Below are 12778 nucleotides of genomic sequence, written 5' to 3' on the forward strand. Positions count from 1 at the left end.
ACACCTAACATTTTTTTGAATATGAAAATTGAAAACTGCAAAATTGAACACCTTTGAATTTTGCAGTTAAGACTTTTTAATACTTTTTAAAAGTCTTAATTTTCTCTAAATACAGCCTAGCGTTAGGTCATGCAGGACACGCCCAGCTGGAATCAGCTGACGGCCAGTTGATCCTAATTATCTCCTCCAAGCTCCAACAGCCAATCACAGCTTTTTCTCTCAACACAGCAGTGTATTTAAACATGGCGTCCTTCTCATTGTATCTGCTTTCATTAATGCTGCGGCTGGCAAATCCCCCCAGCCTCCTCCTTTATAGCATAAAGCCTGTTGCACCCTCATATCCAGATTCATGTTACTATGGATTATTTGCTTTTGAAATATTTTTATTATTCAATACACATTGTCATAAATGTATCCATCCATATGAGGAGTTTCCATGCACCCCCTGGAAAGTCAAAGCATGTGGCTTGACAAACCCAGGGAGAATCTTTTGAGCAGAGTCTTCTCCACCAAGAAAAGCTGTATATTAATTTTGCAATAAAATGGTTTTGACAAGCGCTTCTGACTGAAACCTTCAATACTTTTTAAGACCCTGCAGATACCCTGATTAGGTCTTAGAATTTTCTGAACAATGAAAGTGTTTGTGGCATACAACTCACCAGTTTCATTCTGATGGTTTTCATGACCAGATTCCAAGTTATTGCTGCTGTATGACATCTGCAGAAGAAATAGCAAAAACAAACATGAAAAAGATGTTTTAAACCCAATTTTGCACATAATTCCCTCTGATTGTTTTCTTTTACTCTCATAGTCACACACTTCACAAACATTAATTTGGCAAATCTGATAGATTGCAATCTGTTAATATATTTACTAAACAAGGCAATCAGTAAATAAAGCACATTAGCAAAGCATTATCCCACTTCCTGCAGGAACACAGAGACAAAAGTACCAACCATGGTCTCTTGGTTGACATTGAGCTGCTGACTGCCTGGGAGGACCTGCCTGCTGCCACCTGACACCGTCACCTCAGAGTTTGACATTTCCTGTTAAGAAATGACAGCGGTGATCAAACACAGTGAGAAACTGTGTTTGCAGCTCACAACAGAAGATGCAGGTAACACTTTTGTTCTCATTTTCGCTCTACTAGCTGTTAACACAAAAGTGAGATCACTCCACTCCTCCAGTCAAAGCTTAGTACACGGCTGAGTACCATGTAGAGAAGATGCTCTAAAACAGGGGTGTCAACTATCTTAAATCAAACTGATTTAAGATATGCTTGTAAAGTCATAAAATCTGAAAAAGTGAGGAGTAAAAATATTTTGATAAAAAGTCAGCAATGTTGGAAAATAAATTAATTTGTGTTTTAATTTAAGGTTTTCAATTTTGCATTTCACAATTAGGACTCAAACTTAGGACAAACTTTTAGCATTTCAACTCATAATTTTGACTTCTTAAATAATATTTTGAGCTTTTAGATCAGGGGTGTCAAACTCAATCACAGCAGGCCTGGATTCTGGATTCAGGTCTAACCTGAGGGCCTAACAGGGTCACCTTTTTAACCATAAACTGTCAACCTCCTTTCACAGGTAATAAAATATGAAAATGAACAAACAAAAAAAATAAATAAATGTAGCACTGATGATCAATATTTTTGAAATTTCAAAAGTTAAAAAGATAAGTATAAAGGCTCACAATCTGAGAAAAGTAAATCTATTATTTCAAAAATGTCAAAAAATGAAATTGAAATTGAGAAATTATGTTTTTTAAAGGCAAATATATTAGAAAATATAAGATATAATACAAAATATAAGATGAAATGAAAAATAATTAGTTAAAAAGGTCACAATATGACTTGAAATTTAAAATTATGAATCTCAAAAAAGTTCAAAGCTCAAAATATTATATAAGAAGTCAAAATGAGTTGAAATGCTAAATGCATGAAATAACAAGTCATCGTCCTAAGTTTGAGTCTGATTGTGAGATGCAAAATTGAAAATGGGAAAACACAAATTAATTTATTTCCCACATTCCTGACTTCGTTTCTAATTATTTTTTCTCTTTACTTTTTCAGATTTTTTTGACTTAACAAGGATATTTTGAATCATCTAGGATAAGTTCACATTTTTGTACTTGAGGAAATCTGCAGACCTCAGACTGATGGGCTAGTTATAGCAGAAATATGATATAAAATTGGGGGCAGGATTTAACTGTTCCATGGGCCGGATTTGGCCCCCGAGCCTTGTATTTGACACCCCTGTTTTAGATTAATCGTTTTGAATTATAAGTCATATTTGGATCTTTTTAACTAATTATTTTGTATATTATCTCATATTTTCAACTCCAATCTTTGACTTCATATTCCCTAATTTCAAAATCATTTATCAGCGGTGCTGATTTTTTTTCATATTTTATTACTGGTGACCCTGGTTCTCAGGTTAGACCTGAATCCAGAATCCGGCCCCTGCTGTGATTGAGTTTGACCCCCCTGCTATAATAGATTGCTCATTGCAGTTTGAAATTACTAATTGCAGAAAGAGGCAAGATGACAAAGAAGGTGCCAAGCTGTTCACACTGAAAACTAAGAAGACATTTCCCCATTGCTTTGTGAAGTCACTGTCAACTCAAATGTGAGTGCTATAAAAGCACCCTCGACATTTTCATAAAAGCTGTAAGAAATGGCGAGCGAGATATTTTAACCCATGCGCCCTTCTCTAATATTGATGTCACAGTTGTAACACAACCCTCTGAGTTCATACTCGGTGTGTATTTTACTTGCAGATTCCCATTAAAGGCTAAACATGCTCGGGATCAGAGGAAATGACTGCAGTTATCTCTTTCATGTTCTTAACGTGTTAAATGTGAACTACACGTGTACCTGCACGGTTCTGTGATGAAAGTGGAACTGGGTTACATTGTGTGAAGTTGCAGTTTCCTGGGTCTCAAATTGCCTCCTCACACTGGCAAGTCCCCCAGGCAGGGAACAGACCTCCGACTCCTCCATGACCTAATGAAGCAGGAAATATCATTAGCTGCTTCCTCTCCGACACGACCTGAAATCAAACTGATGCTTAATAGGGCTCTTCTGTCTGGTGTGCATGCAGTGCAGGCTGCTGTCAAGCTAATGCTTTATGCTGTTTGCTCTCTCTCTCTCTCTCTCCACACATACATTAACAAACATAATAGCCTGTTTATCAAATTTACATAAGGAAAGTTTAAAGCTCTTTCAAAGTCAAGCCAAGAGTATTTTATGTTTACTGCAACCTTCCTCTATTTTCTCTCTGCTGGTGGTGCTGGTGGTGTGTGTGGGGGGGGGGGGGGGGTCTCATGTTTCTCTCCTATTTATATGCATATGCAAGACTGCTGACCCCTTTCCCCAGCTTCAAAACTGTCATCACCTCCACTAATACTGCACAGCAACACCAACAATGATGGTGACAGAATTGTAGCTTAGCTACTGTGCAGCCCAGAATTTTGCAAAAAGCTCTCAGCAAACAACAGGAAAGTGAGAAAAACATGATATTAAACCCCAAACATGGTGTCTATTTAACAAATGTGCTCTGCGATGCATGAAACTCTGTTAAGCAGCAGAGCTGCTTGTTATAGCTGCTGAAAATGTACATGTCCATGCACAAGCAGTAGTACCCCGCTGGGGAAGGTGGTGTCTGCTCGCTTGGAGACAGCTGCCTGGTACATGGCCTCACAGTTGGTCAGTGGGATGACCTCTGAGTCCTCAGAGCGAATCCGGTTCCTCTGGGTTAAAACTCTTTCAGGAAGTCCTGCCCTGGTTATACCTGCACTGCCAGCAGCTAAGGTACAGATAGCCAATGGTATGTTTATGAATTATTAAGGAGTAATACACAATATACTTCATGATGTAAACACATGCAATTAAAGCTCTGCTATAACAGATCACTTTCTGTTTGGGCTGCTGAATTCATCATAAGCTTAAGAAAAGGCTTTTTAATGTAAGACTAATGTAAAATGCTCCATTCCATTGCAGATAGCAATAATGATGATGTATATACTAAAAATGATTTAGCCTGAGTGCACACAAAGCAACACTAAGACAATAGAAATTAGCCTTTGGCTACACCTGCCATATTTACAGTCTATTCCTGTACAGGTAATGTCTATAAGCTCTGTCTCCTTAGTGATAGAAAGTGTCAAAAAGATGCTGACTATGATCACTCAGTGTTAAATTATTATCATTTTTATTCCCTGGAAAGTGGTGATTTTAGAGCTAGGAGGTTTTGCTCCAATGCCAGCATAATATTACATTATATATTCTAATGAATCAATGTTTGAAACAAAAAGTGAATTAATTTTTGTTTTTAGTGGGAATATTCAGAGGTATAGGATTTTCAGTTGCAATGCTTGCTTTAATTCAAAGTCTGTAACAGACGTTCACTTTCAGCTTAAGAATGTGTCATTTTAGCTTTACAAGATTTTAAGGAACTTTTTGTTGCGGTGATTGTGGCGCCCCCCCTTGGACAAACAGTATCATTTATCTCTTTGTGAATCTTGTCTTGACCATAATATAAAACACTACTTCTCTTCACATTAAAATGTAAAGATCTCTGAGAGTATTTGTCAAAAAAAAATGAGGTAAAAGGCAGTCAATATTTTTGACAGACATCTACGTCGTGGCTGTGATTTTGGAATAATAAAATACTACAAAGAAATCATCTATCTGGTTGCCAGTGGTCTTAGTTGCTTGTTTAGACCATGTGAAGGGATTAGCGGCCCAGTGAGTGGGGCCCTCCAAAGGTGACTTACTAATTTCAGTATACAAACGGTAGTGTCAGCATCAGCTACCTTAACTGCATTTGACAGTTTTGCCAATGAAGTGTTGAAGTTTAATAAACAAGTTTAGAAGCTCATTATTGCCTGTGTCAAATGTAGTGCTGAACCAAATATTCTAATTGTGTTTTTCCCCCCCGATATTGCAACCATTAAATGTGAGATTATATTTTAAAGATCCTCCTTTTATGTATTTCTCAACAAGCATGCAACAATACCACAAACACAATATCTGGTACTTTAAACTAAAGCTGAACAATTTTGAAAAAATATCTAGTTGCAGTTATTTTAACTCAATGCAAATTCAATATGAACTTTTGTTCAAAGGGGATTTTTTTTTCTTTTTTCAATTTTACTAAGACATATATTTACAAAAACAATGAAAGCAGGATTTTTGGCAAATTTTTCTAGAGAAAATTAATTTGAGTGTTTGCATTATGTGTATAGCATAAATTTCCACTTCAAAAAATTATGTAACTGGTATTTTGAAACACAATTCGGTTAAAAAAAAAAAAAGAAAGAAAATTGCATCTTCTTAGATGTGAAAATTGCATCAGGGAGTATTGCAATCTGAGCTAAATTTTGATAACTGCCCAGCCCTAGAGTATACAAGAACACTTGTATATATACTCCCTCAGGCCCAAAGCTGTTGCAGCCACCTTCCAAAGTGTGCATTTTATTTCAACTTCAAACTGAACAGTGAATTGGTTATTATTTTTTAAATGTGTAATGTTACTGGAATGTTTAGTCCCTCTTTCACATCAATACCATACACAATGTGTGTTTTTATTTATAATCTGGTCTTTTCCTTCCACAAGCGAAGGTGTACACATATTAATATGTAAATATTATATTTTATTGTTATTTTTAGTATTGCTAATTTTAGTTATACTGTATTTAGGTATTGTTTTGCTCACTTTATTTTCTACTTCTCTCTTGTCGAGCTGTTGTAATCACCAAATTTCCCCCGATTGGGGATCAATAAAAGTTTATCTTATCTTATCTTATCTAGTTAAATGCCTTAGCTAACAATTGTGCAAGTACTGGCTTGGCTAACACTCACCACTAGACTAACAGTAATGTGTGGAGATAAATAAGGATGCATGACTCCTTGAGAAGAAATGATGTGATTTAAAAAAAGTTTATTTCTTGCTTTAAAAAAGTAATGGCAAATATTTAGGTTTCATAACATAATTGGATAGCATTGCTTGAAGCTAGGATGGACCCTGTAATGCCCCCCCATGGCCAGCCCTGGGCATTAGCATTAATTTCTGTCAGATAGAAAAAGAGAAATATCTTCTATTAGGGCATTGCTTGCAGATCCAATCAGTGCAGTGATGTGTTGTGTTCATTTGGGAATATGCGCAGATATTTTACTTGTTTATGTCTGATGCTGCAGTCCAGACTCTCAGTAACACGGCTATTAAGGTGTTTCAGTGCGCTCTAGAGACTGTCAGTGAATTTTGAATAATAAAACTCTTCACAGCTTTCGAATGCTGCTGACTCGACATTCCTGTTTGTGAATTCAAAGCATTCACACCTCAGTTTCTTTTGGATATAAATGTGCTGGTACAATTTATAGGCTGACATATGAATCCAAACTGTTTTTATGTTGGTGAAGCATTCAAACCTAAATTACTCTGAGGCACATTTAAATCTTTTTCAATGCTCTGGTATTTCTCTGTGGTTAAATTAACTACTGCAATGCTTCTTTTTGAATTTCCAGGCGAATGCCTCTGTTTAACAGCTACTGGTCCACTGCTTTCCACTGGTATATTTATTTTGTCATTTTTGATTTGTTTCTTCACAGCCCTGCTGGATGAGCTATTTTGGACATGGAGGAATGGCGGGTATGTTTGTGTAAACCAATAAGTCCATTAGGATGCATACAGAACAGGATTTACGCAACGCTTTCAGAGAAACCGTTAAAGTCACTCGGGCCACATCTTTCAGTTCAGCTGTTGACTTTTTAGTAAAAAAATCTGCAAAACGTCTTCACCAGAGCATATGCCTGTTAGTTGTTGACAGTAAATTATTAAGAGAGGAACTACAATTTGCTGCCAAAAAAAATCTGTCAACAGTCAGAGGATATCTAATGACACGTTAGGTCAAGCTAAGAGCTCAAATAACAAGAAAGTGAAGTAATCCCGGCGCCATGTACTTGCTAAAATAAATCATGACTATTTTAAACTTAACCATGACGGGTCGTGTTTCTCAGTAAAATAAAAAGGAAAGCTGGCAGGTCAAGGCTTCCTTCCACATAAACAGCGTTGATAATCTTATGTTTGGGCCATCTTTGATGAAGACTCTTCAGTTTTCTTCATTCAAGAGGAACAACAGAGCACCCTGAGGTGCAGGCCTTCCTTCAAACAACAAAGCAGCTCACTCCATACATCCTAAATAAATCAACAGCATAAATCTGATCCCTCTTTAAGACAAAAAGCAAGATTTAATTCAACATTTAGTCACAGTCAAATCCCCCGCAGCTCTACCGTCTATACCGGAACCATAAATTCAGTGTAAGCCTTTCATGTTTTCTCTGCAGATCTCAAAACAAGATTTTATTGTGGATTATATTTTACGCTAGTTATTAAAAAAACTGGTTGAAAAGGCAAAAGCATTTAAATTTTCACTAAATTGTAGACAAAAGCACACAAACGCTGCTCTCAAAGGGCCAATCACCTACCAGGTAAGTAATTAATAAAATCACGAGCTCAGCAGGTAGAAATCCCACACAAAGGCCACAGCACCCCCGGCCTGCAGGGTCCTTCCAAGCCGAAAGCAAATCCCAGTCAGTGTTGGAGACCAGCTCCAGTACTATGTGTTCAACTCTGTCCAACGGGCACACAGTGACAGCTGATTTTATTTTAGACCCTCCGCCCACTTCCAAAAGACGGACCCTTTTTTTTTTTTTTGGAGAGGCCTCCGTGCCTCTCATGTCAAGTCCCCTGAAAATCCATCTCGAAGAACTTCCTGTGACTCTTCTGCAGACACTTGTGTACTAATAAATCAGGTCACCCTGGTTTCATCATCACAGCTTCCATCAGAGTGCACGGCATACTTCAGCAGCTGTTACCGCCTGTCATGATATGCCAAATTATGCACCAACAAATCCTCAGCAAATACTCGGAGAATCTCTCATTCTTCACTGCTCATGGATCAAAATAGACACTGGTCAGGTGCAAATTCCAGTGACAGTAAAGGGTGCTGAAATGTCTTGGCCATGGTCTGAATTGGGGTCAATGATGTAATGCTTTCTGGTGAGGAGAGGAGGGTTAAAGGGGCCGTAAATATGAGACAAGAGACACCTCAGAGTGAGTGGGAGAGCGAGCCAGCTCGTCTTGTTTGGCTCAGCTGGATACGGCGGCGCCAGCCAGACTCCGGTATCTCATGGAAGCCAGGCCAGTGTGTGGACCAGACATGTCTGAAAGGCATCTGCAAAACCCCGCTCATCCTCAGCATGTGTAACTCATACCTACAAGTCCGCAGAGCACCTGCTTTAAAAAGGACACTAAGATTCCTGCTTTGCAAAAGCACATCAGGCTGAAATACAAATGATCCAGTTCACCTGCTGATCTTTAGAAATGTAAATTAACCTGGGAATAATTTTACCCTTAAATCTAGGCAAGATGAAGAAATTATCATAAAAGAAATCTGAAGAAAAGGAGATAAGTCCGCACACCAGGAAGCTCCTATTTCAAATATCTATTAGAGATGTTATATACAAAAAATATACAAGAATATACATAAAGATCTTTATGTAGTTCTCTGCAATAAATTAGGTGAAGATAAAGTCAGATAATGTTTTCATATGTAGTTTCATAAATCAGAAATTTAGGCGTTTGAGTTTTTATGAGTAAACACAGTTGTTAGGAGGGGAAACTTGTTTTCCTAGCAACATAAAATAATAGTTTTAGTTTCATAATGTAATTGAATCAATATTTTAAGACTTGTTCTCTTTATTTATTTGACTGTTTTCACTTTTTAGCCTACTGAAAATACTTATTTTTCAGTCCATTGAAAATTGCATCAATCAGCAACCATCCACCCATCCATCTTCTCCATGCTTATCCTGTTGGGGGTCACATGGGGGGCTGGAGCCTATCCAAGCTGTCATTGGGCGAGAGGCAAGGACTGGACTGGACTGGTTGCCAGTCAATTTCAGGGCTGACATATAGAGAGAGACAACCAGGCAAGCTCACACTTACGGCCAATTTAGAGTCACCAATTAACCTAACAAGCATGTTTTTGGTGTTGGGAGGAAGCCGGAGTACCCGGAGAGAACCCACACATGCACAGGGAGAACATGCAAACTCCACAAAGAGAGGCTCTGAACCAGGAACCTTCCTGTGTTTTTCAGTGTGTATTCCACTTGTCCTTACCAATGGATACTTGTTGTATTTCCTCCTGGTTATAAATAGTATAGAGCAGTGTTACTCAACCCTGCTCAACCAAAGAGCCAAACTGTTGAAAAATACCTTTGCAAGATCCACAATCTAAGTGGTGAAAAATGGCAAAAACTGCTTGAAGTAGCAATAAAAATAGGTTAAAGGGGGAAAAAAGAAGTGGCCAAAATTGGCAAAAAAAATTAGAGAAAAGAGACTAAAATGGGCAAAAAGCAGTCAAGACTGGCAGAATTGGGCAAAAAATGAGGAAACAAGTGGTATTAAAATGGCAAAAGGATACTTAAATGGGCAAAGATGGTGAAAAATGGCAGAAATGGGATAAAAGTGGCAAAAAAGTTTCAAAAATTGACAAAAATGAGGAAACAAGTGGTATTAAAATGGCAAAAGGATGCTTAAATGGGCAAAAAATTGTGAAAAAGGGCAAAAATGGGATAAAAGTGGCAAAAAGAAGTGGCAAAAATGGGCAAAAAAATTGTGAAAAAGGGCAAAACTTGGATAAAAGTGGCTAAAAAGTTGCAAAATGGGACAAAAATGAGGAAACAAGTGGTATTTAATGGCAAAATGTAGCTTAAATGGGCAAAAAATGGGATAAAAGTGGCTAAAAGAAATTGCAAAAATGGACAAAAATGAGGAAACAAGTGGTATTTAATGGCAAAATGTAGCCTAAATGGGCAAAAAGTGGTTGAAAAAATTTTGAAAGTGGCAAAAATGGGAAACAAGTGTCAAAAAGTAGTGGCAAAATGGGAAAAGAAATGGGTACTTAATGGCAAGAGGTAGCTTAAATGGGCAGAAAGTGGCAAAAAAATGTGAAGAAGGGCAAAAATGGGGAAAAAGTGGCAAAAAGAAGTGGCAAAAATGGGCGAAAAAAAGGAAAAAAGTGTTTTTTAATGGCAAAGGTAGCTTAATTGGGTGAAAAGGGGCACAAAATGGGATAAATTTGGCAAAAATGGGAAAATTAAGTCTGACAATTAAAGCCCTCTTTTTAAGTCTGTTAAACAAACCGATTAATGTGTTTAACTTCTGAGGTCAAAGTTTCCCTTTTCTAAGGTTTCCTGGGGGAATAATATTTCAAATTAAGACATAAAAGTACCACATGTTGAGTATCACTGGTATAGAGTAATATATTAAGGGTTTTAATCATTTGGGTACCTAAATTTTAAAAGATGCAAATACTAAAAAATCCAGCAGCTCCTTATCCAAAAGCTGGACCACTTTATGTACAGGCTTCTTCTGTGCAGAGTAAGTCTGTGTTTTAAAAACGGAATAATTTCACAATTCATCTGAGCTGTGCAATGCCAGGATGTCCCAAAGAACCATTGTGAGGAGAGGAAACAATGAAAAATATACAGTGAATACAAACAGACTGAGTAAATGCTCTGTGCTTTTTCAACATGCCCTTAAGCAAGGCACTACACCCCTGGTTGCTCCCTCTTGAGAAAAAAGGGCTGACTGCCAACCAACACAAGTGTTTTGTGGAGAGCCTCAGTGTTAGTTTGTAAAACTCGCTCCCTCTGCAGCTACTCATCCAGACTGTTGCTGTAAATATCTGCTGGCTCTTTGTCACAAATCCTGATTAAATAAGAGCGAAGCCTGAAGGAGACGCCTTTACATTACAAAGTTTAATTAGATTTGTGAGAAAAAAACAAAGGCTGACAGAGTTTCGCCTGCATACTCTGGTATGGCGATACTCAAAAACACATGGGTTTGTCATGTTTGAGGCAAACAAAGTAAAGAGAGCTTTTATTAATGAGATAAAATGATTACTGTGATGGAGGAAGGCATGTTAAAACAGCTCATTATGTTGTTGGTACACACTGGACAGAAGGTGTTGCTTTTATTAACTTGCCCATTCTAATGAAGGCCAGGAGTTGTACATTTATACCTTTTCTAATTAGTGGTAGGCTGAAAGGCGACCTTATCTGAAAGGTGGGCGTGTTGTGGCTGTTTTCCAGGGGGCTTAAAGCTCAGCTTCAGAAAGTTGAACACATCATTTCCAGCACAGCAACAACCATCTTTGAACTTATGATAAAACACATGGTTGGACACCAGTAAAGCTCAGCTGGTCAAGCAGGAGCCCAGGCAAAACTTCAAGTCCCCACATGAAATCCCTCATTCTTTCTCCAAACACTTCCTGTTGCAAAATAAATGTCCCAACCAATAAAAGACCACCATAAAAATAATCTTCAAACTGTCTGAGTCTAGGATTATGATATGACTAATCTGTATTTATAGTTTCTGCATAAAAATGCAGAATATGGAGCCCCGGGACTGGATTTCGTATTGTCGGTGTTCTGATTTCAGTTTGTAGCAGAAGTGAAATTGTCATCTTGTGTTTCAGTGGACAGAAGTTATACGCAGTGAAATGGGGCGCAGCTAAAGTTCAAGCAGTAAGGCCGTTTCTGCCCATTCTTCAGTCACCACTCATTCTGGGCTAGGCAATTAAATCACAAATTAGATTAAATCGCAATATGGCCTGCTGCAATTTTCCAGTCGCAAAAGTTAAAGTTATATTTATTTGACTCAAAATGTGTCAAAATACCAGTTAAATGAATCTTTTTTTTTTTCTTTTTTTGTAGCAGATATTTTATGCACATTATGCAAACATTCAAGTGTCAATTTTTCTGTAATGGTTTACAAAAACCCTCCTTTTTGTGTTTTATGTATGTTTTTCTTAATCAAAATGAGTGACATAAAAATGATAACGCCCTTAAACAAAGCAAATGACATCACATTTGCAATACGAGCAAAAATAGTTCTCTCATTCCATCTAAAGCTAATGAAGCCTAGCGTTACTTCATGAAAGTCATACCCCAGCTGTGATCAGCATGTAGCCAGCCTCACCTCCTCCACCCAAGCCACCTCCTTTATAGCTTAAAGCTTGTTGCACCACCATATTTAGATTCATGCTACCATGGATTAATTACTTCGGAAATAATTTCATTGGTTTCAATACACATGGTCTTATTTATGGATTTATTTATTCTTGAATTTGTCACAAAAAACACAAGATTAACCCAAGAATAATCGCATATTAAATTGCAATCACGCTATTTTGGAAAAAATCGCAATAAGATTATTTTTGCAAATTGTTCAGCCCTAATTCACATCTCTCCCTTTTCCATTCTTTCTCTCCTTCCGCTCTGACAATCAGCTGGTTATGGGCGTTCACTCTCCTAGGTTCTCAGCTAATCAGATTCTGCCACAACCCTGCTCGTCCAATCATCATGCACCTGTCAGATTTTAAATCTGTCATTCTCTCTTTCACAGTCAGCCAGTCGTTCTGTGCAGATGCTGCAACGCTCCTCCACCCTAGCCACCTCCATTCAGTTATTCGGCATCTAGTCCAGATCCTTACAGGTCTCCTGCTCGTCTTATCCTGCATTCCTATGCAGCTTCTCAGAAGTCGCCTCCATATCTGATCATGCATCTCTCAACACCACCACCAGTGTCTAGACTCCATAGGGGGGTATCCTATTCCTGCCGTTTGCTTCACTACCCCTTCAAGTGCATGATATCGTCACGGCGGAGTCTAATCGCCAAGGACTTTACACAATTCTCTTTCATTCAAT

General features: G+C 37.9%; 1 protein-coding gene across 5 annotated transcripts in view; it reads right to left on the reverse strand.

Moving 5' to 3' along the window:
• xirp2b (xin actin binding repeat containing 2b) overlaps positions 1 to 12778 on the reverse strand; it is a 60015-nt gene that overhangs the window by 14137 nt on the left and 33100 nt on the right. For 2 of the 5 annotated variants that reach the window (XM_041806744.1, XM_041806745.1), the window contains exons 4-6: positions 2879 to 3007; positions 957 to 1046; positions 660 to 717 (exon numbers count right to left, since the gene is read on the reverse strand). In XM_041806744.1, coding sequence (XP_041662678.1) covers positions 660 to 717; positions 957 to 1046; positions 2879 to 3004 — 274 coding nt within the window. In that variant the 5' untranslated portion in view covers positions 3005 to 3007. Of the gene's footprint in view, positions 1 to 659; positions 718 to 956; positions 1047 to 2878; positions 3008 to 3645; positions 3810 to 7489; positions 7640 to 12778 lie in introns of those variants that run through there. The other 3 variants (XM_041806743.1, XM_041806746.1, XM_041806747.1) reach the window with 3 other exon arrangements.

This window comes from Cheilinus undulatus, linkage group 15 (genome assembly GCF_018320785.1).
Source record: "Cheilinus undulatus linkage group 15, ASM1832078v1, whole genome shotgun sequence".
NCBI classification, from domain to species: Eukaryota; Metazoa; Chordata; class Actinopteri; order Labriformes; family Labridae; genus Cheilinus; species Cheilinus undulatus.